This window comes from Rhinolophus sinicus, linkage group LG12 (assembly GCF_036562045.2).
Source record: "Rhinolophus sinicus isolate RSC01 linkage group LG12, ASM3656204v1, whole genome shotgun sequence".
Taxonomy (NCBI): domain Eukaryota; kingdom Metazoa; phylum Chordata; class Mammalia; order Chiroptera; family Rhinolophidae; genus Rhinolophus; species Rhinolophus sinicus.
This window is the reverse complement of record NC_133761.1, coordinates 68,547,458-68,571,398: the sequence shown is the minus strand read 5'-3', so window position 1 is coordinate 68,571,398 and position 23,941 is coordinate 68,547,458. Positions and strand designations below refer to the sequence as shown.

Sequence of the window (23,941 nt, the reverse complement as noted above, 5' to 3'; positions counted from 1 at the left end):
GGGGGTTTTCTAGACACGAGCTTTTTCAGGTTCTTGTTTTCACGGTCAGAGCTTGCCACCCCACGATGACAGTGACACACCCTGCCCTGGAAGCCTCAGTGCTCCGAAGGCGTCCTCATGCCCCTGCCCCACTTCTCGCCCATCCCCACCACTGCTTCCTCTGGGCTCAGGCTGTCTGTCGTCCTCTGGACGTGGAGGTGGGTAGGCAGTGGTGTGCTCGCCATGCGGGTTCACAGTTGTTTATTAGCCAGGTGGCCTTCCCTGGGAGCCGGGGACAGTGCACCTCTGAGAGAGGGAAGGGCCTGGAAACAAGGCCTGGAGGAGCTACCCACACTCAGAGCCACGGCCCTCACCTTTCTGCCCAAAGGGCTCCGGGCTCGACAGGGGGCGACCCTTCCCCAGGTGCCCCAAAGCCCCTGAAAACCAGCTTGCATGCCAGGGGTACTGAGGGCAACTGCCAGTAAGACCTTCCTGCCCACAGTCTCAGGGGGACGGCCTCTGTCCTGCTCCAGCCTGTCACCCCTCATCCCAGGAGTGCCCACAGCCAGCCCACATTCTCTGTCCACTTCCTCCTGGGCAGGCAGAATGCTCCCAAGAGCTGGCATATCTCCATCAGGCCCAGAAGCGGAAGAGATGAGTGTCACCTAGGAGAGTCCAAGCTCATCTGCAGATGCTGCTGGCGCTGGTAGCGCTTGTGGCCCAGCTGACAGGTGGTTACACTCCAGGCTCCTCTTCGGGATGCTCAGTGCTGCCACCTGATGGCTGCGTGAGGCCACACCTCCACATTTGCTCTGGGGGCAAAGGCTGGTGCAGAATAAAGCTCTTTCTGCCTCCCCCAAGTCTAACTAATCCTGGGCTCCTCAGGACAAGGAGAGCAGGCACCCTGGCAGCCAGCATGGCTGGGGACATGGGTTCCTGGCAGGTGGGGAGTGAGGCTCCTTCACTGCTGCCCTCAATGGCTCTGGCCACCTTCTCCGACAGAACAGGAGAGAGAAAAAGGCCAAGATGCCTGGTCTCTCTCCTTCACTCCATCCTCTCCTGTCGTTAAGCTTGGTCCCTGGGCTGTACCAGCAACACCTAAGACAAACAGCTCCCTCAGTGCCCACAGGCCCTTCTCAGTCCCAGAGTCCCAGGCCCCACCCAGACTGAAGCCGGGCTGCCCTTGGGATGGTCAGGCAGGTGGGGAGGCTCGAGCCACTTTCCTCCTCCCCTCAGGTCACCTGGTCCCTTCCCCATGGGCTGCCCCCAAACCTCGTCCAGGATCCAGGGGTGCAGGGCACCGCCAGGGAAGGCTCACGGAGCCCGGGGGGACAGCGGGGTGGTGCGGCTGGGCTGGGGTGCTCTGGGTGTGGCAGGCGGGAGCAGAACGCCACGTCTAGTCAGCGGGCCTGTCTTCTGGGGCATCCTCGCCAGTGGGGGGAGCCGGCTGGCAGCGGAAGTGGTCGTTCCAAATCTTAAGGAAGGTGACACGGAACTTCTGGATGCGGAAGGCGTAGACGATGGGGTTCATGGCCGAGTTGCCGTGCGTGAGGAAGATGGCGATGTAGATGAGGACGCTGGGCTTGTGGCAGGTCGGGCAGAAGAGGGTGATGCAGTTGAGCACGTGCAGGGGCAGCCAGCTGAGCGCGAAGAGCACGAGGACGAGGGCCAGAGACTTGGCGATCCTTAGCTCCTTCCCGTAGTACTTCTGCGGGTCGCCCGCGGAGGCCGACACCTTCTTGGCGAGCTGCTTGCGGATGAGGTGGAAGACCTCCAGGTAGATGAGCACCATGAGCAGCAGGGGGGGCAGCACCCACACAAAGAAGTTGAAGTACACCATGTACTCCATGCTGATGACCTTCTCGAACTCACACTTGATCACGGGCTCGCCCACGCTGCCGTTGGCCGCCCACGCCCGGCGCACCTCACTCAGGTTGTTCCAGCCAAACATGGGTGTCAGGCCCACCAGGAAGGCCAGGGTCCAGCAGCCCGCGATGGCCACCGCAGCCCTGCGCGGCGTCACCACCGCCTTGTACCTGGGGAGAGGAGGGCAGAGGTGAGGCCCAGCCCCGCGCCGGCCGGCGCTGGGGCGGTGCTGTCTTGGGCTGAGCGGATCTGAGATTTAGGCCAGAGCTGGCCACTTGTACAGGGTGGGGTCCTGGTGAGTGACAAACTTCATGACAGAAAGCAAAGGACGCTGTTTAGGAGTTTTAATAAAATCAGCAAAGTGGAAATCGCTCACGTGTGCTTGGCATATGCCCGCTGGCAGTGTCGTCACTGCTTCACGACGGCCCTCGTGGGGCAGGAAAGCATGGGCAGATGAAGGGACAGAGGTTCACAGCAGTGCCACGATCTGCCCAAGGCCACATAGAAGCTGGCAGTGCTGTCCTGAGCCTCCTAACACGTGTCCACACTGACCAAACGGACACCCCCCGCCCCGGGCCTGCGGGCACAACTGTCAGAAAAGCCCACCCCCCCTGCAGGCCCCGTGCCAGGCCAGGCCACTGCCCTCTCCCCCTCCAGCCACTGCACAGGGCTTCTCTCCTGCGGGGTTGTGATCAGGGCTGAGCACAGCCAGGCTGACTGGGAATTAGACTCAGGAGAGGAGAGGGCACTGGGCACTTACTACACGGAAGGATCGACGACATGGGTACGGACACTCCCTGCCTGCAGCACAGTTCTGAGTGCTCTGGTAGGGACCAGACAGGCCCCCGCCACTATGCAGCTCGCATTTTGTGGAAAGAAGCAAGTAACACAAAGGTAAGGAAGTAAGCCAACAAGACAACCACAACTCGCGACATGTCCTTTGAAGGAAACACATGGGACAATGTCAAGGGACAAGGCACCGAGCTTTCATGTCATGACACACACAGAGGATGAAAACATGTGACATAAAGGCTGACGGGGCTGCCCACCCCCCACTGAGGGCTGAGGGTTTCAGTGTCCCCACTTCCCTCTAAACCAACGCAGCCAGCAGCCAGGGTGTCCTCTGCCCACACACCAGCCTTGGAGCCATTGCCAAAGACTGGCCGCCCGGCTCTGTGCCCAGGAGCTGGCTCAGCGCAGCACTTGCCCAGTTGTTATTTTCCAAGGCAGCTCCCGAGATGCATGGAGGGACCTCCTGGGTGTGACAACAGCTACTGGCCCCACTGGTGAGAAGGGCGAGGCCTCCCTCCAGCTGTTCTTTCATCCCACAGCTTTCTCCCTCACAGGGATACTTCCGGCCTCTCTCGTCCTGGACGCCCATCCATCCCATCAAGCCCACTGCACCGTGAAACTTTTATAGGAACGGAAGGAAAGTGGTTCGGGGGTGGGAGGAGAAGTCAGATGCTTCCCTGCCCCGTCTAGAACGTGAGCACCTCCATGGGAACCTCATTTCCAACCTCCTTACACGTCCAGTGGGGACGCCGAGGACCCAAGAGGACTCCAGCACCATCGGTGCCGTGCCCCCCCCACTCTGTGATCAGAGCGTCCTTGTATCCCCAAAGCACCAAGGGCCTGCAAAGCTGCCCAGAGGTTCTCTCCGCTCTAGTCCTTGCTCTCCGGCTGTGGCGGAAGCCCGTCCCCTCCTTGTGGGTCCCCAGCAGGGTGGCCTCCTGGGCACATGCTGGAGTCAGAGGCCCGAATTCGGACCCTAGGTCTACAACCAACTAGGTCAGGTCTCCCTCTGTAAAATTAGACAGTGGGACCCAGTTCCGAGTGTAAGGACCAGAAGACATGAGTGTGGAAGGCTCTGTAAACACCCCAATATTCCTGTGCCTGGGATCCCACACATCCAAGCCCCTGGAAACATTCGCACCTGGAAAACCTCTGGTGTCTCAGCCAAGGGCTGTGCGAACATCTGGCTCAGGGCTTGCTGCTCATGGCCTCAAAGTGACACAAGGTCTGGCTGGGAGTCACTGGGCAAGACCAAAAGAGCACAGATCGTTTTGTCAAGAGAAGAAAGCTGAGGGACATAGGTCTCCAGGACCAGCCTCAGCAGGACTGTGGGTGCAGCTGCAGAGGGAAGGGTGGGGGCCACACCGCCCATCAGTCATTGCTTACAAAGCCCCGTCACATTCATGTCTCGGGGAACCCCCATAACCCTCCTGTGAGGGGAGTGCAGCACAGACGGAATCCCCCTTCCACAGGTTATACATTTAAGGCCCAGGTATCCTGCCACCAGGACACCATCCTTGAGGCAACAGGCTCACTGTGGGTCACCTGGATGCAGGAACGTTTCCTTCCTGTGAACTTTCAAATGGCGACCTCTTACCTGTTCAAAGAGGATACCACCCAGAGATGTGGGGGGACAAGGTGACGTCTGGGTCTACTGTCCAGCCTGGGGGGACCTGGGGGGTTCTAGCCCAGGACCCACAAGTGGGCATTGGTGACCCACCGAGAGAGGTGGATACTGACAATGTCCCAGGTGGGACAGAAGGGGGAGGGAACTTCTAGCTAGAGAGGTGCCCCCCCAGCCCTTCCCGACTGCCTGGAGGCCCGGGGTCACACCTTCCCTGGGGCTACGCCAGGGCCGGGTCCCAGGGGACCCTGCAGCTCAGGGTATCAGTTCTCATCTGTTTTTCTTGCTATTTTCTCCACGGTGGGAAATGGATGCTCCCGGGACCTTGGCTGAGGTGGGGCAGGCTCTCCCAGGAAGGGCCAGGAGAAACTCACCTCTCCAGACATGTGGGAGAGAGAAGCTGAGGCACATGGATGGGGGTGGTGAATGTGCCTCCAGCACTCAGGGTTGCCCTCCCAAAGCCGGTGCAAGGCCTCCCCCCCTTCGGCGTCCCCCCCTCCCGCTGAGCTGGGACTCAGCCAGTGAGGGGCTGCCTCAGGAATGTGCAGTGACCACCAGGTAACAGAAGACCCACCCTCCGCGGGGCCCTTGTACTTCCTGCTCCTCTCCCCCGCCTGGGAAGGCTCTCCTGTCCTTCAGAGGTCACCTCCGCAGAGAAGAGCCCTGACCAGCCCACGAAAGTCCCCGCTTCCTGTGCTCTCTGCCTGTCCCTGACAGAGCCCATGACTTCCTGACTCTCTCCGGAGGCACACACACCTATTCCTCCCCAGGAGCCTCAGCTCGTGAGGGCAGAGCATTTCCTTGGCAGGCTCACCGGCGAGTGCCTCTCAGGGAACCCAAGACAAAGATTAGAGGTAGGTGCTCAATCGGAGAAGGTCATAGGCTTAGCGCTGCAAGCCTTTACGACACCCTGGGGGAGAGCAGTCGCCCGCGCAGGCCCCAGGGCTGGGAGCTGTGGGGAACTTGCTGCCAAGTTCCACAACTACTAGTCCCTGCTGACATAAGGCTGCTTGGATGAGGGACTCTTCTGGAAGGCCAGCTTCCAGCATGTCCACGGCAGCCCGAGCCCCATGCCGCCCCTGCAACGTGAGACAGCGGCCCCGGGCCAGACCCTGCCTCCCTGGAGTCTTCCAGCTGCATCCCAGAGAAGCCATGTCTCCATCTCGAGCTAAACCCGAGCAGCAGCCACGAGCACGCCCGAGATCCCCACTGACCCTTTGCCTCGTGAATAGGCCCCTTTCACAGTGAGATCAGCGCCAGTGGGAGGCCAGACCACGCAGAGGGCTGGCTGCTCCCTGCCTACCCGGGAGGGCTCTTCCCGGACACCACTGGGATGGACATTTCAGCTGAATCTGAGAACACAAACAGTAAGCCTCCTTAGAACATCAGGTGACGAGCAGACCATGGGACCTGGACAGGAAAGAGCCTTTGACAGAGAAAGAGGGGAGGGGCATGGAGACCCAAAAGCACTCTCCTGACAGAGGGGGGCTGCATCACCCTGCCCTGCTGCTCTGTGTCATGGGGCACTGAGCCCTGCAGGTGGCATTTCCCAAGCACCTGGGTCAGCTGGGTCCAAGGGAGGCACTGGAGTGCCAGCAGGAGGGCAGAGAAGCCAGGATATCTCCTCCCCCTCTGGGCAGATGGGTGTCACACAGCAGTTAGTCTCCTCCTTGGCTCCACCTCCCAGCAGACAGGCCCAGGTTCCAGCTTCAGCCAGCCTGCCCTTCCCCCCCACACCTCCCCTTCTGTGTCCTGCAGCCTGGCCTGGGGGCTGTTTCCCATTGTTGCTAGTCTCTGGCCTCCCTCACCACCCCCATCTAGCCTCTCGGATGCTTCAGCACCTGAGTGACCAATTCCTGCCATCAAAGGCCTTCAGTTGTAGACTCCTGAATGATTTCGGTGTTCATGGTTAGAGCCCATGTTCAGGAAGGACACTGAAGCAGAAAGAATGGAGCACAGTGCTCACAACGTCCCTGCTAGAGGGAAGAGAGAAAATACGTGACCTCAGAAGACAGAGCGAGCCCTCACGGCGGGCTTGGAAAACCAAACATGGTTGTTTGATGCCAGGATGATGCAGCGTCCTCAGCTGCTGGGACCAGGCCTGCTGTCCCTGTTTACCTGTCACCTGCTCCTGCCCAGGCACGGGCTGAGGGCTGGGTGGGGGGCCAGAAGGGGTCAGCGCCCTGGGCAGCCCTGCCTCCATCTCCTCCCTCTCCTTGGCTCTGGTCCCCTCCTTCCTGCCTTCTTATCAAGGATCTCAGCCACTTATAACTGGAAACTCGGATCTGAAGACCAGGGAAGTGGGGCTCTCAGACTATTGAACTACTTCCTGCAGAGAAATGCTTCCTCCCAAAGGAGAGACGGAAACCAGATACGATCAACTGCAGGCTCCAGGAGCCAAATATTTGCTGCCCAGAGAGGTCTGGATGGGGGAGGGCAGAGCAGGATGTCTGGGGGCTACTAATCCTGCTGTGACTCTTGCTGCTTCAGGCCCTGAGGCATCACCCACCATCTGCAAATCTCAGTGTCACTCTTCCCCAAAAAGGGGACCATCTGCAGCTGCAGGGCCAGCCTGCAGAGCTGCAGGGGAGGGAGAGCTACTTGGAGCTCCTTGAAAGAAAAGAGCTAAATACGTTGATGAGGTTATTAGTGTCATGGGCCTTGGAGATGACGCCTGGTCACTTGCTGAGGACAAATAACTGCACAGGGAAAGACGATGAAGTCTCTGTGTCCCCTCCCTGCCCAGCTTCAGACTCAGGTCCCTTCCTGCATCTAACTGGGCGCGAGCAGGAGAAACACCCCTAGGGCTGCATCTGAGCCTATGGGGAGGCACAGCCCTGAGCAAAGGGAGGCCAAATCCCAGGTCCAGAGGCGCACGCCCACGGGCCTCCTCCCTGCTGTGCCCCCCACTCTTCCAAAGAGGGGTTTTGATTTGTTCCATTTGCTCGAGGTTCTGAGCCTGAGGAGTCTGCAGGGGCTGGGGTGTCAGGAGGGGGGTTCTCAGATGTGGAGGAGGCACGTTTTCAAAGTATACTTGCCTACAAACCCCACTCTGCATCCTAAGCCCACACAGATGACAGGAGGTCCAGGCACTGAGCTTTGAACTGACGCCACCCCTGGGCGTCCAGCGCTCTGACTCCCAAGGTGCAGCCCGCCTCCCGGGGCCTGTGGTCCAAGAGGAGGAGGAAGTCTGACCTGAACAGCAAACTCAGGAAACTCTGCCCAGGTCTCAGCATGCCTGGCCGTCTCCCGCTCTGAGACTGCACTCCCATCTCTAGGGTAAGGACAAAGTGACCACGTGGCCCCACCTGCTGTGGGAGACATTCTGACGCATCAGGTGAGATGGAAAAAACCACCCTGTCTGCAAACGGGTTTAATGACCTGTGAGTGGCTGGCCCAGTGAGGCCTTCCTGGGGCGTCTGCAGTGTTGAAAGGGGTAAAATTCCTTTCCCAGTGAAGTGGAAAGACCTGCTATCGTGGGGAAAGGGAGCTGACTGGACATTCCCATCAGCCTCTCTGGCCTTTGCGGACCGTGGTCACCTACACAAGGTGGCAGAGAATCCTACAGCCTGGTGGCCGTGTCGGGAGGGGAGCTGCAAATGTTCCCGTCGTCATCCCCTTGTGCCTGGATGGAGCTGCCCCGCGAGTAAAGCAGCAATGGCAGGACCCCAAAGAGGGCATCTGCCTTGGAACACCTCTTTGTGGAGGCGTCAGGAGAACCGGGGGCTGTCCAGGCTCTGCAGAGAGGGTGGGAGGGCGTGAGCTGGCTCTGGTGAGCCATGTGGGGGCCATGTGGGACCGAATGAGATGCCCCCTCTCCTGCAATGTGTCCGTCCGTCATCCGACACAGAGACCAGCCGGGCACCAAGGTCGGAGGCGCCCAGGGGCACAGTCAGCTCCCAGAAGGGCGTCCCCGCTCTGAGGACGTCCCGCTCCAGCCGTGTGCCCCACGGAGGGCAGGGGCAGCATGGAATGGGGACAGACATGAGATTTCAGTGAGTGGAGCAGTGTGAAGTCAGACCTGAGTTCAAGGCCACCAGTGAACAGCTCGTGGCCTTCAGCAAGTGACAAGGCCTTGTTTACACAACGGGATGACACTTGGTTGGCTAGTGACTGATTTCTCCAGTCCCTCACTAGGTGAAGCCCCACGGAAGGGTATCCCTGATTCTTCTGGGAAACAGTCAGCAGCCTGAAGAGATACAAAGTAGCCGCAGGGACAGAGATACACAGTTACTTGTTCACTTGGGAAGGCCGGTCACATGGCCTGAGTGCCAGCTCTGCCACCTCACAGCCAAGGTGCAGAGTCACTCTGTGTTCCCTGATCTGACTGTATCTAGATCTGGGGTGGGAACTTACACCCCCCCCCCCAGCAGCAGCCCTGGGCCCCTCCCTGAGCACAGGAAAGCCCCGGGGTAAGTGGCCAGTGTAGACACTACAGACCCCCACACCCTGTGAGCACCTCCTGGCCTGTCTGGAACCACAGGCGACTCAGCGCCTGCCTGGAGGGTTGCTTCCATCAGAGAACTGTGACCCTGCGTGGACAGCCCGCAGCCACCAGGAGTGGGAGTCACAGGGGTGCTTGCCCCAAGGGGACGACTGCTCACAGGGGCCTGGGTTCCTCTCCATCTCCTCCACCTGGGCCCTCAGGGCTCCCTACAGTTCAGGGTATCCAGCCTCCTGTGCAGGACAAGGCGTGATGAGCGGCAGGACGCAGAGGAGGACAGAGAGGACAGGAGACTCCCCCCTTGCAAATCTTTCCAAAGGAAGAGAATACATCAGAAAGTCCTCCCGAGGGTCTAACGCCAGCTGCTTCTGCGGCATCCCAACCCCAGGGCTCTACTCTGAGGACCCAGGAGGAGCCCGTTCACAGTGTCCCAGGGCCTGGCCCTGTCCACCCTCACATGCTGGCCAGTAGCGTTTGGAGCCCAAATAACAGCAGGAAGAAGCCACATCTCTCGGAATCTCCCGGTGCTTTCTTTGCCGTGCATCCCTCTGCACCCTACTCACAGAGCCCCAGGGCCCCGCAGCCCGTGGGGCATTGACGTGAAATTGCAGGCCCGGCCCAAGGCAGGCCAGCTATGCACAGATGAGCCTGGCTGCACCCCAGCCCGCCTTAGCCCCCCTGCATTTGCCCTGGAGGCGGGCTGCGGGCAGGAGGGGCCCTGAGGCAGTGGGAGGCGGGGAGGCACCAGGCCTGCCCAGGCCAGTGCAGGCAGGGTGGCAGGGTCCAGGTCACAGGGGGGGGGCTGCTGCTGCTCTCCTCCCCCCTTGTGGGACAATCAGTAAAACTGCTTTCCTCCCTGAGCACAACTGCAGTCTGCTTCCATGTTGAGTCCTGGCAGCTGCCACAGTCCCTGGCACACAGTGGGCACCCAACGCTATCTGTGGAAGAAAAGCAGACTCATACAATGCACCCTCGAGCGGAAAATGCAGAAAAAGAGGGGGCTGGGGAAGAAACAGAGAACAAATCCAAAGAACGGGAAACAGTTACAGACATGGGAGAGATTAATTCAGCGACATTGACAGCCACTTTGAATGAGAGTCAGGTGAGGAAGGCGGAGGCTTCCTGCCCCTCTCCTCCCCGTCCCTCCTGCGGGCAGAAGAGTCTGTGCCCCCCACATGCAGATAAGGAACCTTCTGTAGAATCCGCAGGATTTCCACTCCCAGGTCTTGCCCCAGACACCCAGCCCAACACACGAGGCCACTTCATTAGGGGGTGCTGGCAGGAATCCAGCCACACGCTCTCCTGGGGTGAGGCCAGCTATTATCACTGTGGCCCGGTGGGGGCGGTGAGCTGGCCTCACCCTGAACGGAGCAGCTCAGAGGCCTGGCAGGGCCTGATCAATAAAGTCATTTTCAGGCACTTCTCCCACTTCAGAAAAGCCTTCTCAATCACGCACATCTGCCACAGCCCTGCATGGGGGGGTCTCAATTAGGAAGGGGGAGCTTATTAAATCAAAGCCGGTTTTTTCCATCTTCCACTCACGAAAACTTCAAGGCGCAGTGCTCAGAGCTGGAAAAGAAAGTGCAGACGGCTGGCAGTAATGGTCCTTGGGGACTCAGCCAGGCAGAACCCAGGCAGGGCACGCACCCCAGCCAGGGTGGGGCGGGGGGGCACCAAAGAGGCTTCCCTCCCCACTCGGGGGCCCCTTCAAGTCCCGTGAAGGCCTGGCCACCCCGCTCTCCCTCCCTTGACCTCCGGAGCTGGTGCCCACTGTCTCCCACAGAGTGACACCGCTTGGCCGGGAACAAACCCTGGCAGGTGTCACAGGGTCACAGGGCCTGGCTGTGACTCCCACTCAAGCTGCTGTCAGCAACACGTGCAGCATCTGTGAAATCCGCCACATGTGCCGCCAGTGTGTCCAGTTACCCCTGGCACCCAGCTTCCCAGTAGGAAGGCAGCGCCTGTGTGGAGGAGGGCACCGGGTGACTAACACAAGGTCACACAGCTGGTGGCCAGAGTGGGCGCTGCACCTCAGGTCAGCAGCCCCCAAAGCCTCGTGTTTCGGGCCCTGAGTTCCCATGAGGCCGTGAGGAATCTGAGGAGAGCACAGCCTCACACCCGTGTCCTGGGTGCCCCATGGCACACAGCATGTGGCGTGGAAGCAGCTCCGCTCACCCTCATTGGGGAGGAGCCCAGGAAAGGAAAGGCATTATCTGGGACTGTGCAGGACACAGGACACAAGTCCCTGCCAGGGCCACGGCAAACCCGGTATGACCTGCTTGTCCTCGTGGATGGCCACGCCCAGCACACATGGACAAGAGGGGGCCAGGATCAGGAGGAGGGGCAAGAGGCTCCCCCCTCAGCAGCGTGGAGCGCTTCCTACTGGTGGCACACGTAGCCTTGCGCAGTGACAAGAGGAGATGCTGTTGTCACTGGGAAAACTGAGCCCCAGGAAGGTCAGTGAATGCCCAGGGCCACAGCTGGTAAGTGTGGGCTGAGACGGAGCCCATGGTCCTCGGGCTGGGCCAGAGCTGCTGGCAGCATATGCTCTGCCTGTGGTGCCAGCAGGGGCCTCGTGGAGCCCGTCTGCACTCACTTCCATGGGCCTCGCAGGATTATTTCCGCTGCCAGGCGGTCCACGGCACCTCGTGACTTAGCTTCCTGGCACCGTGCAATCAACCACAAGCAGGCACTGGGACCAGAGAGGACGCAGGCCAGGCCAGGCTGAGCTGTGCCCACCTCAGCTGGGACTGTCCCACCCGCTCAGCTCAGCCTGAGCTGACTTCCCTCCTTGTGTGTCTCAGCCGGGAAGCTCCCGAGGACGGCCGCCCAGGGAGCAGCTGTATCACAAACAGGTGCACGGAGGCATCCGGCAGGCAGGTGCTCCAATCCCATTTTTGCTACCTGTGAGCTGGGTAACAATTTTCAAGTTCCTTTACTTCCCTTTATTTATAGAATGCTGTTGATACGGGCCTTGCTGGACTCAATACAATTGAATGTGCTGCCGACAAAGGCATGGACCTGCTCCCAACCCTGACAATGTCAACATGCACGTGGCCCCCACACACACACCAGACTGCATGTCGCCTTCCCCCAGGCCCTCTCAGGCCAGGCAGACCCCGGGCTCACACACGGAGGGACTGGAAGCAGCAGGGGAGGTGCCCCAGGCACTGCACCCAGAACAGTGAAGGGCGCACCCTTACCTGAGCACAGGGCTGCAGGTGGCTCTCAGCCCGGCCACCGTCACTTCCCCATGGGCAGGCTGGCCGGTTGTCATGTGAAGGAAGCCTCAAGCCACACTGGTGGGTGAGCGTTTGCTGTCCACAACAACCACAACACACACACACAGACAGACACGCACACGGCGTCCATCCGTCCTCTTCCCCCACCAACAGCAGGAAAGGGGAAGGAGCCCATATGCTAGAGAGACCGTGTTCTCACGTAGGAGCCGCCATAGTCCCACGAGGTAGAGGCTCCATTTCCATTTTGCAGAAGTAGAAACTGACGCTCCGAAAGGTTGGCCAAGCTCACAGCACAAGCAGAAGCAGAGCTGCGGGAAGGCGGGTGGCCAGGCACTTGGGACCCTGTCCTTCCAGCAACCTCAGCACTCACACAGCTCCCTGGTCCCCACAGCCACCAGAAGGAGTCGGCCTGGGGCCGCGAGTCCCCTTGGCTGTGAGCACGCAGGTCAGAAGGGTGAGATGGCTGTCCAGGCGGACACAGTGGCAGACCAGGCCCTGAGCTGCGGCCTCCTGCTTCCCAGCCCTGAGTCTCCCTCTGTGCTGGGCTGATGAGGGGGGTCTCTCCTCCCAGCCGCCCCTAAATTGGGAGGGGGTTCCCCTCCTTGACTCTCCTTGCAGGTGTTCCCTTGAACATTTTTCCCTCCAGCCTTGACTGCAGACTGAGTTCAGACCCAGGCCACCTTCTGACAGAACAAGTAAGGCACGGAGAATGTGCCCTCCTTGCTGACACTCCTATGCAAACCCACGAGGCCCTAGAGCGGCCCTGTCACGACAAGTCTGAACCAGCACCGGCGGCCGTTCCATCACTGCTGCTCTGTCTCTGCCACGTCCGCGTGCGACACACCTGGTGTTGGATGGAGCCTCCGTTCTGCTGGCTGCCCACTGCCCACACCACAGCCACAGCCCCAGCAGGTGGGAGGCAGACAGGGGATACGGCAGCTCCAGGCGTGGGGCAGCGTCCGCCCCCTACCTGTCCTCTCCCCCAGCAGCGGCTCCTGTCTTTTGGGTCTATGCTCTACTCAAATGCGCGGCCTGCAGACAACAGCTCCCTGTCACCTCAACAACAGGCAGCCCTTCGGCATCGCTCTGAACTGGGAGCCGAGACCAGAGGGGAGTCTGGGGGCCCCATAACCTGAACAAAGACACCTCCCCTCCGGTTCCAAGAGCGCCACCTAGCAGACACAGCTTTACACTAGGGGCTGGAGTAATGCCCATTTTATAGATGTGGAAACTGAGATCCAAACAGGTAGATGATGTCACCACGATGCCCCAGCAGTCTGCGTTGGAGTCGAGACTCAAATACAGGCCTTTCCACTCATCTATTCAATTATTCATTCGACAATTCTGGTTACACTTAGCAGCTACGTGGCTGTTTGCAAGCTGTGCGACCTCCAAGCCTCAGCTTTCTCAGGAAATGTGAACAATGGGCACGTGTTATACTATTGATAGAAAACCAATAGTGCCTCTTCATAACCTGTGCAAGAATTTAAGTCTGAGACTCCATATGAAGATAAGAGCACAGGCTTGGCAAACACAAGGGGCTCCTGTCACCTGCTACAATCACCATTCATTCAGGGAGTTACTGGTCAGTCACTGGGAACCAAACGTGGGCAGGAGGCACAATGGCCACTGTGGAGATCCATAGAGATGAACAGGCTTGGACCCCACAGGCCAGTGAGGCAGTTACCTCAGTGCAATTGCACAAGGGCTGTGCTAAAGGGGCACATGGGGTCGTCCCTATGTGAAGGCAGAACAAGGAAGGCTTCCTGGAGGAGGGGTCATCTGAGCTGAGTATTATGGAAGGAGTAGGAGTTAAACAGACAAGAGAAGGGAGCTGCTTTCAGGGGGTGTGTGTGCGCGCGTGTGTGTGCGCGCGCGTGTGTGTGCATGTGTGTATGTGTGTGTGCGTGTGTGCGTGTGCGTGTGTGCGTGTGCATAAGACGTGGTCTTAGGCATCAAAGGCCCTTTTGTCCTCCTCGACTCCAAGGTCTGGACAGGCTCAGAAGAGCTGGCTGGAAGGCAGAGAAGTGAGCTTTGAGCACGGGGAGCAGGAGGCACACAGCTGAGCGTCACAGGTTGGGGCAGTGACCTGGGCCCTGGGTCTGGGTGTGTGCCAAGCCCGCTCGGGCCTCCTGCCGTGCAGCAGCTGGTGAGTTATCAGTGCTGCCCACCAGACTGTGGGTCTGTGCCCTTGAGAACAGGACTTGTGTCATCACAAAACACTTGTTGACTTGCACATGTGAACTGTGTTCCTGCGTCAAGGAAGATGAATGGTGAGGCGTGGGCGACAAACAGGAAAGAGGTGAGCTTGGCTGGGCCTCTTGTCTGGGCCTTGGAGAAGGATGGAGGGTGGGAGGGGGCAGGGTGAGAACACAGGGTTGGATGGAAGGTCTGGAAGGCCAGGATAGATTTTTTTGACTTGTAAAAAAAAGCTACAACCCCTTCCACACACGTGCATGTGTGAACACATACCCACCACTAACAGCCTGAAGCCACCCTGGCCTCCTGTCACAATTAAAGGTGCCCCTTGGGAATGTCAGCCTCTGGGGCTCTGAGTGGTGTCTGTATTTCTCCCAGCCCTTGCTGGGCCATTGTCATCAGTGGCCCTGGGAGCCCATAACGTGGGGGCAGGGTGTCATGTTTACTGCGCAGAAGACAGTCCTGTGGCAGGCGTGGCAGCTGGGCACAGCGAGTTCCCAAACACATTAAGTGCTTCCCTCCCCAGAGGCGACTTGTGGGGCTGCCGGCCCCCAGGGGAGCCCTCACTGCAGCTCCCTGAGATGCAGGTTCCCAGGAGCTGCACAGGGTGAGGCCCTCAGAGGATTGCGAGGGCTCGTGAGGGGCTACTCACTCCCCTCAGAGGAACAAGAGCTGGGTGTCCGGAGACCAGCATGTGCCCCCCCCAAACTTGCCATGTAAGCTTGGCTGAGCCCCTGTATCCCTCCGTGCCCCAGCTTCCCCCTCTGATCTGGGAATGCTCTAGTGAAATGAGCCTTCGTGCTCTGTGGGACAGGATGAAATAGCCGGCTGAGCTCCCGGCCTTCTGCCCAGTCTCCCCACCCCTGTAAGGGTTCGTCCTCCCTTTGAGCTTCTCCCCTTCCTGCCCCCACAGACTTACTCAGCCACATACTAAGTGCCAGCCAGGGGGTGTCAGGCACTGGAGCACACGAGCAGACAGGAACACAGCCACACCTGCCCTCACAGCGCCTGCAGCCTATGCTGATGGGACGGATGGACCTGACCCCAAAGGGACGACAGGGGCCACAAAACATCACGTGAAATGGAGAACAAGCTTTGGAAAATCTGACAATAACGGCACTGCAAAACCTTCCCTGCTGCACGAGGCAAAGGGACGCGTTTCGGCGTGGGGAGCTGATGGCCCCCTGAGCAGGCTGGGCCACAGACGGCCTGCCAGCCAGGAGGCCCCATCCGGGCTGGGCTGGGGCTCGTGCTGGATGACTGCCGGCTGTTTGTTGAGTGACTATCCTATCCTGTCGGCCACATTACCTGACCCTGGGCCTCTCGGTGCCCTAGAGCAGCTGGGAGGAGCCTGCTGTGGAGGGACCACCCGCAGTGCCAGGTCACCAGTGGGGGTTCGCGGGGGTGGGGGGTGGAAATGAGGCTGTGAAGGCACGCAGTGTCCAGGGACAGGACCTGCCCCAGGGAGACTGAGGGCACGCAGAGACGTGGGCGGCTTAGCTACCCCAGGTGCCTCATCCTGAATGGAGCATGGCAGGAAAGAAGACTCCAGCTCTGCTGTATCCTTCTGGAAGCTTCAGGGAGCCCAAAGCCACACGTCCTTAATGCTGTGTCCCCGCTGAGGAAGCCAATAGTCTCCTGGGAATGGGCTGGAGACACAAAGTGGAGCAGCGGGAGGGGCCTGGGAAGCCGGTGGGGGCAAGACGGGCCCACCTCCACCTCCAAGACCTCAGGGACCACACGGAGGGGCAGAGGGCAGAGGGATGGGAGCTGGCAGCCGTGAAAGAGGGGCCGTCGCTGGGCCGCCGTCACATCCGCTTTGCCCGAGTGCCTGCTGGCTTCTGCGCCTCCCAGTTCTCTCCATCTCCGCCCCCAGCTCCCTGCCGGCGCCACCCCGCCCAGGCCACCCGTCTCAGTCTCCAACCTCCACTAGACAAGCACGGTGACCTCCTCATGTTCATGTGCTGAGAACACGGATTGATTTTTTTTCCAGGTGTGAAACCACCCCTGCACACATGGAATAAACCCTGTTTGGTTGTGATATATTACCCCTTTGATACATCACTGGATTTCATCACTAATATTTTATTAAAGACTTTTGACTTTTTAAATACGTAATTTGGATTACGTCATTCCTGCTTCAAGCACTCAGAGGCTTCACACTACACTCAGATTAACATCCAAATTCTTGACCGTGAACCACAGCCCACATGGCCCTGCCTTAGTCCTCGGCCCTGTGGGTGTCTGGACACTGGCATGGAGTTTGGAGAAGCCAAAGGGAGCTGCCAGGGAGCTGCCAGCATGGCCTCTTTTGTGGAACTCTTTCCAAGTTGTGACTGGAGCTCTCTGCTTGCTACCCTGTGCACTGGCTCGCCCCCGACTAGTCCCTACGTTTCATAAAGGCAGGGACGGGCACCGTGCCTGGCATGAGCGTGAAGGAATGAACGCTCCCTCCTCAGTGCCCGTGCAGCAGAGCACACAGCCTGCTGCCAAGTCTCGCTGCAAATTCCTCACCCTGAGTGTCACGTGGGCCCTTGCTGCCACCCCAGTTGTACAAAACTTCCCACTTCACAGAGAACTACGTCACACGCGCTGCTCTCGCCACCACCTCCTCCCGCGAGCGCCCTCTTAGCGGGTGACCCTGCTTCCCGCATCACTGGGAAAACGCAGCTGTGCCTCCTGCCTGGTGGATGAGGCCACGCCCCTCCAGGGCCAACCCTGTGTGTCCCTAGGTCCCAACCCTGCACGAGGACATCTCTCCACAACGCCTGTCCCTGGGCCCATCATGAGCTCTGCAGTGTCCACGGCCGTGTCGGTCAGTGCACAAACCTCCGTCCTGTTAGAAAACAGCACAAAACACGACGCCTTGACCCCTTCTCCTGACAGCTAGCACCCCGTTGCTTCGCTCTCTTTGCAACAAGTTCCTCCCATGCCGTCCTCCTCTCTCTGCGCCTCCCCACGCAGGATCCTGCTCCCACCTCGGCGGCCGTCGCCCTCGCCAAGCCCCGTGCTCACTCCCAGGCCTGTTCTCCTGTGGCCCAAAGGCCAGCCTCTCGCTTCTCCGTCCGTGGTGCACCCTCCACACCCAGCGTCAGGACACCACACCCAAGGCCCCGTGTGGAGGCCGTGTGGTCGGTTCTCCTTCAGCCTCGGTGCTGGTGCCTCGGTTGTCCCAAAGCTCCCAATGCCTCGTCCCCGGTGTCCCGAGTTCTTCATCTCGGGGTCTCGTCAGCCCGGACCCGAGCTCCACCTGGAACCTCCCACTGCCCGCTCAGCACCCCACGGAGGCACCTGGCAGACACTCCACACTCATCGTGTCCAAATCTGAACCCCTTTGATTGCGCCCCAAACCGCAGCACACGCTGCCCTTCCTTCCTCCTGCCAGTAGCCGAGGCCTGACAGTTTGCTCATGAAGCAGGGCCCGCTTGGGACCCCTGCAGTAGAGGCTGTGTCCCAGCCTCAACTTTCCTTGACCTAAGGCTTCATAATACATTATCCTCCTGCAGCTTGAGCTCGAAACGTCCCATCCCAGTTCCCTGTTTTAGAAAATTACCCTGAAACTCATGATTGATACCCTCTCCTAACTGATCACAATCTCTATGGCCCAGCATTCCTTCCACGTTACTGTCATCACTGCTCCTGGTTAGTTACCACACTCGAGAACAACATCGCCAGAGGGAAGGCTCTGCACAGACCCCCGGAACCATCAGGTGGCCTCTGGAGGAACGCCCGGATTTCCCCTTAAATGTCCCAGGCTGGACGGAGAATGTGAAGGCAGGTTTTGGAGGTGTTAACCAGCCGCCTTCTCAGACCACCGGTGCTCTGATCATAAACGCTTATTCTGTGACCCAGCTCCTGTGTCGGTCTATTGGCCGAGCGGCGCAGGCAGCACGAGCCCCGGACTCGGTCGGCTTCCGGTCCCACTCCTACTTCACTCTTCTCACTCTCACATCCCCACATCCCATCCATAAGCACACCCTTTGGCTCTTTCTTCAAAATACATCCAGAATTTAAACAAATCATTGTTTAAACTGAATACAGTGGAACACAGTGGAACTCTAACAGCTGTGAGGAAAAGAACAGACAGAACCTATCTCACTCGACAACAGGCATGAACCTCAGACGCACGCCTAAGCTTCAGAAACCACACACGGAAGAGTACCTACTACTTGATGCCCTTTACGGAAGGATGTCAGCATAAGCGGCCACCCTTCGAGGGGAGCCTTCTGGGTTGCAGAAATGTTCTGAATATTGTCTGGGGGGTGGTCACGTAGTTCTGTCCCTATGTGAAAGGTACTGAGCCAGCCGCCTGAGCTAAGGACGCTCGCTGCAGGGGTGACTCAGCGGCCCACGGAGCCCCATGTCCTCGTTCCTTTCTGCTCTGTGCCCACCCTGCCAAACAGGCAGCATGAGGCACCGTGCTGAGCCCGCTACCCGGGGGCTGCTCTCCTGTCCAAGAAGCGGAGACCAGGCAACGACGGCGGGACTCAGGGCCCAGACAGTCCTGCGCGCCCAGCACCAGAGCGCACGGGCAGAGGGATGCCAGACGCTCGTCTGGGGATTTGCAGTCGCAGAGAAACTGGGCGGAGGAGCACTCGACTCAGAGTAAAGGGACTTGGGAAACACTCAATGCAGAAGGAAGCACAGCTGTGTGCTGCCATGGGCTACCATGAGCGGCCGGCGGCCAGCGTGAGTAGCCGGCAGCCAGTGTGAGTGGCTGGCAGCCGGCGAGAGCTGCCGTGAGCTGCCGTGAGCTGCCGTGAGCTGCCGTGAGCTGCCGTGAGCTGCCGTGAGCAGCCGTGAGCTGCCGTGAGCTGCCGTGAGCTGCCGTGAGCAGCGAGCCAACCGACGACCCGCGACCGACTGCCTCAGCCGGGGGGAGCACAAGGCTCATAACACCAGCCTGGGTCAGGGAGCTGCGTCCTACACATCCAGACTGAGAAACAACGGCTTGAACTGGAGTTGGGGGCGGGGGAGGCGGAAGAAGGGGGGAAATAAATCCTTACCAAATAATTGTTACTGACATGGGGAAGTGTTTATAAAATAACATTAAGTGAATAAAATGAAATATAGATGTATAGACACTCTCAACCATATAAAAACTGAGAGGTGACAAATGATAAGATAGATAGATGATAGACGTGTGGGATAATTTTCTGGACACCAAATGTTAATACTAGTTACCTGTAGGTGGTAGAATTACTGGTGATTTTTATCACCTTTATTCTTTCCCATATTTCTCAAATTTTTAACACTACATGTGGATGACTTTACACTCAGAAATAGAGATGAAGTGCCAGGCCACAGCCTGAGGGGCTCCACACCATGACCCTGGGTAGAGGCTGCTCCAGAAGGCACCTTGGCCATTCTCGGATTTCAAGCAGCTCACACCTGGTTGTGTCCTGGCAGCCACTGCAATGCCAGCTGAGGGAAGCGTTCACTCTTGGACTAATCCCGAGAGCTCTCAACTGAAGTCCAGTCACCCTGCCCAGCCCAGTCTTTGGTGTCACCCACCTGAGGCTGCCCCTACTTCAAACCAAGAATTCCCATTTGGGTCAGGAGGCAACATCCACCCATGACACTCCCCCGGGGAAAACACACTAACTGCTGACTTCTCTGTTCCGTGCCTTGAGGGAGGTGACAGCTAACAGCCCCTCCTGCCCTGGCCTTTTGGGTCAGAGGCTGGGGAAAGAGCCCTGGGCCTGTCTCGCCTCCCCTTTTCTCACACTCCAGGCCCATGACTAATCTACGCTCACACAGAGGGGCTGGAGGCAGATGTCAGCACTACAGAGCCATTGGTCTGGGACCCTGAGGCCACAGACGGTGGCCTGCTGGGGGACAAGCACAGGAGACACCTTCAGTTGTCAAGCAAAGCCCCGGCCAGTCAGGGTGGGGAGGGATGAATTGATGCCTAACAGCAAACACACCCTAATCGACCAGATTCCCCTCCTGATCCGCACGCCTGCCCCCCACCCCCGTCAACAGCCCAGCTGGGCAGGCCACCAGCTGTGGACAGAGGCCAGGCTGCCAGGGGCTCAGCTGCCACTAGAGCAGAGGTGAGGAGAGAAGCGAGGCGTAAGTGTGGCCAAGAAATATGCAGAGGAAAATCACCCCACCCATCGCCTGAGGGGACTCCTCCACGAATCCTATAGCTTCTTGGGGCCGACTCAAGATGCACATGGCCCACTGGCTAAAGGCATCTGGTCAACAAGCTGGATCCAAACCCCCTCTCTGCTCCTGACAAGGTGTTTGTCTGGGCAAGTTACAGAAGCTCACTGAGCCTCAGCCCTCAGTTTACCTACAGAAGCGTCTACAGAATGGGGAGAATGATAGCCTCTACTCACGAGAGGCCATGGGCAACCAATGAGACGGCGCATGTGAAAAGCAGCATTGTGCCCAGCTCGTATCACTGGGAGCTGAAAGCACAGTACAACCTTCCCAGGGCCTCCACAAAGCACTGGCAAGAGGGAAGCAAGAAAGGGCCACAGATGCCGCTGAGAGAAACAGCAGAGACCTTGGATCCAGCCCTCCATTTAGCAGACAAGGGTGGAAATGGCTCAGAGGTAGAACACCTTATCCGAGGTTGCACAGCCCATTAGTAACAGAGCCAGGTCCAGCAGCTGCCTCCTGGGGATGGGCCTGCGATTCCTGCCAGCACTGCCACCACCACTGTCACAGGGCATGCAGGGCGCACTCCACAGCCCATAACCTCTGTCATGTCAGGACCAGGCCTTTGGCTCACGCCGGCACCCACTCCGCAGACAGAATTTCTTGAGCAGCCTTTCTACGTCCGCACATCTGTGAGTTTCCTAATGTGGCAACATGTACGTGGTCGGGCTCAGCTCCCGCCACTAATGGACTGCCTTCCCTGCCTCGTCTCTCCCCTGAACAACAGTCTGTACCCCACATCCCCGGGGAAACCAGGACTCTGTGAGGGAGGTAGACAGAGCAGAGACACGGTGAGGTGGGGGGTAGGGGGTCAGGAAGGCAGGCAGTGGGATCCTGGGGAGACCCTCTGGCTCTTACTTTTCCCCTCACAGCTCCCGCTCCACCTTCCTTACAGGGTCATGGAAAAAATGGTGCATCGAAAAAAAGCTTCCAAAAGTTGCACAAATGTAATGCAAATGGGAGAAATGTGGGTGTCTAGGCCTGCCTGGGCAAGTTGCCAAGCGAGACCAGAGGTACTGCATCCCAGATATGGAAGCTACTCCGGGGTGGCAGGTGCCAGAGATGGCCAGAACGCCCGGGCGACAACACTGAAAGGGGGCATGATGCCTTGCAAGATCTTCCCAGCGGGGCCGGCCCTGGCCCTGCGCCCAGGCACTGGCTCCTGGTGGCCCAGGCACTGCCTGGTGACGAGCTTGTTGCCTGGAAGTCCTGGCCAAGAAGCCCCAGTGCGGACTGCACACCCCTGCGAGGGCTGCCCCCGTCAGGCGACCCACCGTGGTGCTATCTGACGCTGCATTGGTCCCCCAGCTGTGACTGGCAAAGACACCTGATGGTTTTGCAACAGAAGGGGAAGTTAAGAGAAGGTGCTGTGTTTCTCCCTCCTCCTGCTTACAACAGAGATCCCAGAAGTGGGAGCTGTGCAGAGGCAATGAGCTGCTTAGGTTCCACAGGACAGCTCTGGGGAGTGGGGTGGGGGGAGCCGCTGCCACAGAGACGGGACAATGAGAGGAACGAGATGCAGGAAAGCTGCCCAGTCTGGTCAGAGAGCAGCACCCCGCCCCTGGCGGGCCACCCTCAGCATAGCATCACGGGCCCTAGCAATCTGCTGCCCCCCCTTCCCTGGGACTGGTGGGCCTCAGCTCACCCCCACCCAGCACCCGTGACCTTCTTGGTGGCCCCTGCAATACCCCCGACCCCCGCCCCAGGCAGGCTGCTGACTGTCACCGCAGCACTTCAGCTCTGGGGTCCTGGGCACTGCCAGGCCCCCTCCCTGATCCAAGCACAGCTCCCCCTAGCTCTGCAGAGCAGAGGGCAGGAGGGCAGAACAAGGGCTGGGCCACAACGGCCGGCCGAGAGGGTGTCTGGTGCACCTAGGGCTTATCCTACCTGCTGTCCTCTCTAGATGGCCCTCAAGCCACAGCATGGGCTCAGCGGCTCTGCACTCACCGGAGTGGGGTCTTGACGCGGAGGTAGCGGTCCACTGCGATGGCCAGCAAGGCCAGGATGGAGCTCTGGGTGAGGATGAGGACGGGGCAGGCGACCATGAGGCAGGTGTGGAAGTAGGTCTGAGGCCCCACGTTGATGAGGATGGCGAGTGGGATGACCAGGGCGCCCACTGCCACATCAGCCACGGCCAGCGACACGATGAAGCAGAAGGTGGCGTCCCGCAGCGCCTGGTTCACCTTCACCGCCCAGATCACCAGCACGTTCCCGGGCACCGAGACCAGCGCGATGAGCAGCTCGATGCTAATGTAGGCGGCCTGGAAGGCCGAGATGGACGGCGGCATGTCGGCGCGGGCGGGCGCGTCAGCCGGCGGGCACCTGTGGGCACAGAAGCCTGGGTGGGGGGTGCTGCCCGGCAGCCCTGGGACTCCCGCGGCCCCCGGAGGCGCGCCCCACTTGGCACGCCCGTGACCTGCTCAGGCTGGCGAGGAAATTTGGCCCCTTCTCTGCCTAATCTTTGTCCCCTCCCCTTGTCGTCCACAGAGGCCCCAATCAGCAACTTAAAATAGCAGTGCTCACTCCTCCACTGGCTTTTTTTATCAGGTGTGAGGCTGCTCCCAGCACACACGCACACCCCACAGGGTCCCCCATGCCCTCAGAACAGGGTGCGCCGAGCTCACCATCCTGCTCAAAGTTAGGGGCACCTGGTGCCGCCCAGAGCTCGCAGCGCGCGAGGCAGGTCTGGGCTCCCGGCAGCGCGCGGCAGCTCAGTCCTCCGCTGTGGCCGCAGCGCGGCACCCCGGCCTCGCAAGCAATCACATGGTGCGGCAGAGGCTCGGCCCCCGACGCTGTTAAAGAGGTAGCGCCCCTGCTCCGCACCTGGGACGGGGCTGGCAGACGTGGGTCCGCGGGACTGAACCCCGCACAGGCTGCGGCGCGAGCTCCCCTTCCCTGAGACGCTGGGCACCTGCTTCCCCGCAGTGCCCTGGCCCCGTTCCAGCTCTGCCAGGGACCTTCGCCCATCCCACCCCTACAGGGAGGCATTCTCGTCGCCTTTTTCAACCTTCTGCGGCAGCCCCATCGGGGAACCCCGGGGGCGGACGGAAACACAGACCTACCCAAGGTCACCAGAACTGGCAGGGCTCCCAGCCACCTGAGCGTTCCGACCAAGCGCCCGCCCAGCCCTTCAGCAGCCGCCAGTTCGACGATGGCGGGAGAACCCGGCGCCGGGCTGCCAGGTCCGGGGGATGCAGCTGGCGGGCCTCGCCTCGGACGCCCCAGGCGCGGGAGCTGAGTGACAACGGGCCCCGCACACCGGAGGCGCGGGGGCGGGGGCGGCCCCGCGGGCCCCGCCCCCCTCGCCCTCAGCCTCCTCCCCCACCCTCCGCTAAACAAAGGAAGTGATTCTGGGTGAGAAACGCTGGGAAACGTGAGCTTTTCGTAGGGTTCGCTGTGTGATTCCAGCCTCGGGAGTGTGCAGAGGTGCAGCCTCCCTGCGTCCACTCCCGCCTTCTCAGGCGACGCCTCCGCCGGTCACGCGCAGCATCGCGGCCCCCGGGGCTCCAAATCGCCCTCCTCTTTGACTCCCCCCACCCCATCCCTCACCCCTTCACCCCTGCTGTCCCAGGAAAGCAGCCCGGCGCGTTCTCATGGGCAGCATCCCTTCACAGGCTCTGCGTCACG

At 59.8% G+C, this 23,941-nt stretch overlaps 1 protein-coding gene across 3 annotated transcripts; it reads right to left on the bottom strand.

The window, feature by feature from the left end:
* Positions 1-56: 56 nt before the first annotated feature.
* ADORA1 (adenosine A1 receptor) lies at positions 57-23,825 on the bottom strand. Of its 3 annotated transcripts, none has more exons than XM_019750843.2 (3): positions 23,377-23,825; positions 22,262-22,636; positions 57-2,015 (listed from the first exon to the last, which is right to left on the bottom strand). In XM_019750843.2, the coding sequence occupies exons 2-3, from the start codon at positions 22,600-22,602 to the stop codon at positions 1,376-1,378; spliced, it is 981 nt and encodes a 326-aa protein (XP_019606402.2). In that variant the 5' UTR covers positions 22,603-22,636; positions 23,377-23,825; the 3' UTR covers positions 57-1,375. The 3 variants fall into 3 exon arrangements, with proteins under 3 accessions (XP_019606402.2, XP_074173261.1, XP_019606401.2); XM_074317160.1 differs by lacking the exon at positions 23,377-23,825 and adding an exon at positions 23,138-23,157; XM_019750842.2 differs by lacking the exon at positions 23,377-23,825 and adding an exon at positions 22,939-23,111.
* Between the last annotated feature and the right edge of the window lie 116 nt (positions 23,826-23,941).

Bases quoted from the DNA above. Each gene is read 5' to 3' on its own strand.
- ADORA1 (XM_019750843.2), bottom strand. From the start codon at position 22,602: ATGCCGCCGTCCATCTCGGCCTTCCAGGCCGCCTACATTAGCATCGAG. The intron at 2,016-22,261 runs GTGAGTGCAGAG...TCCTCTCCCCAG, and splicing joins CGCGTCAAGACCCCACTCCG to GTACAAGGCGGTGGTGACGC.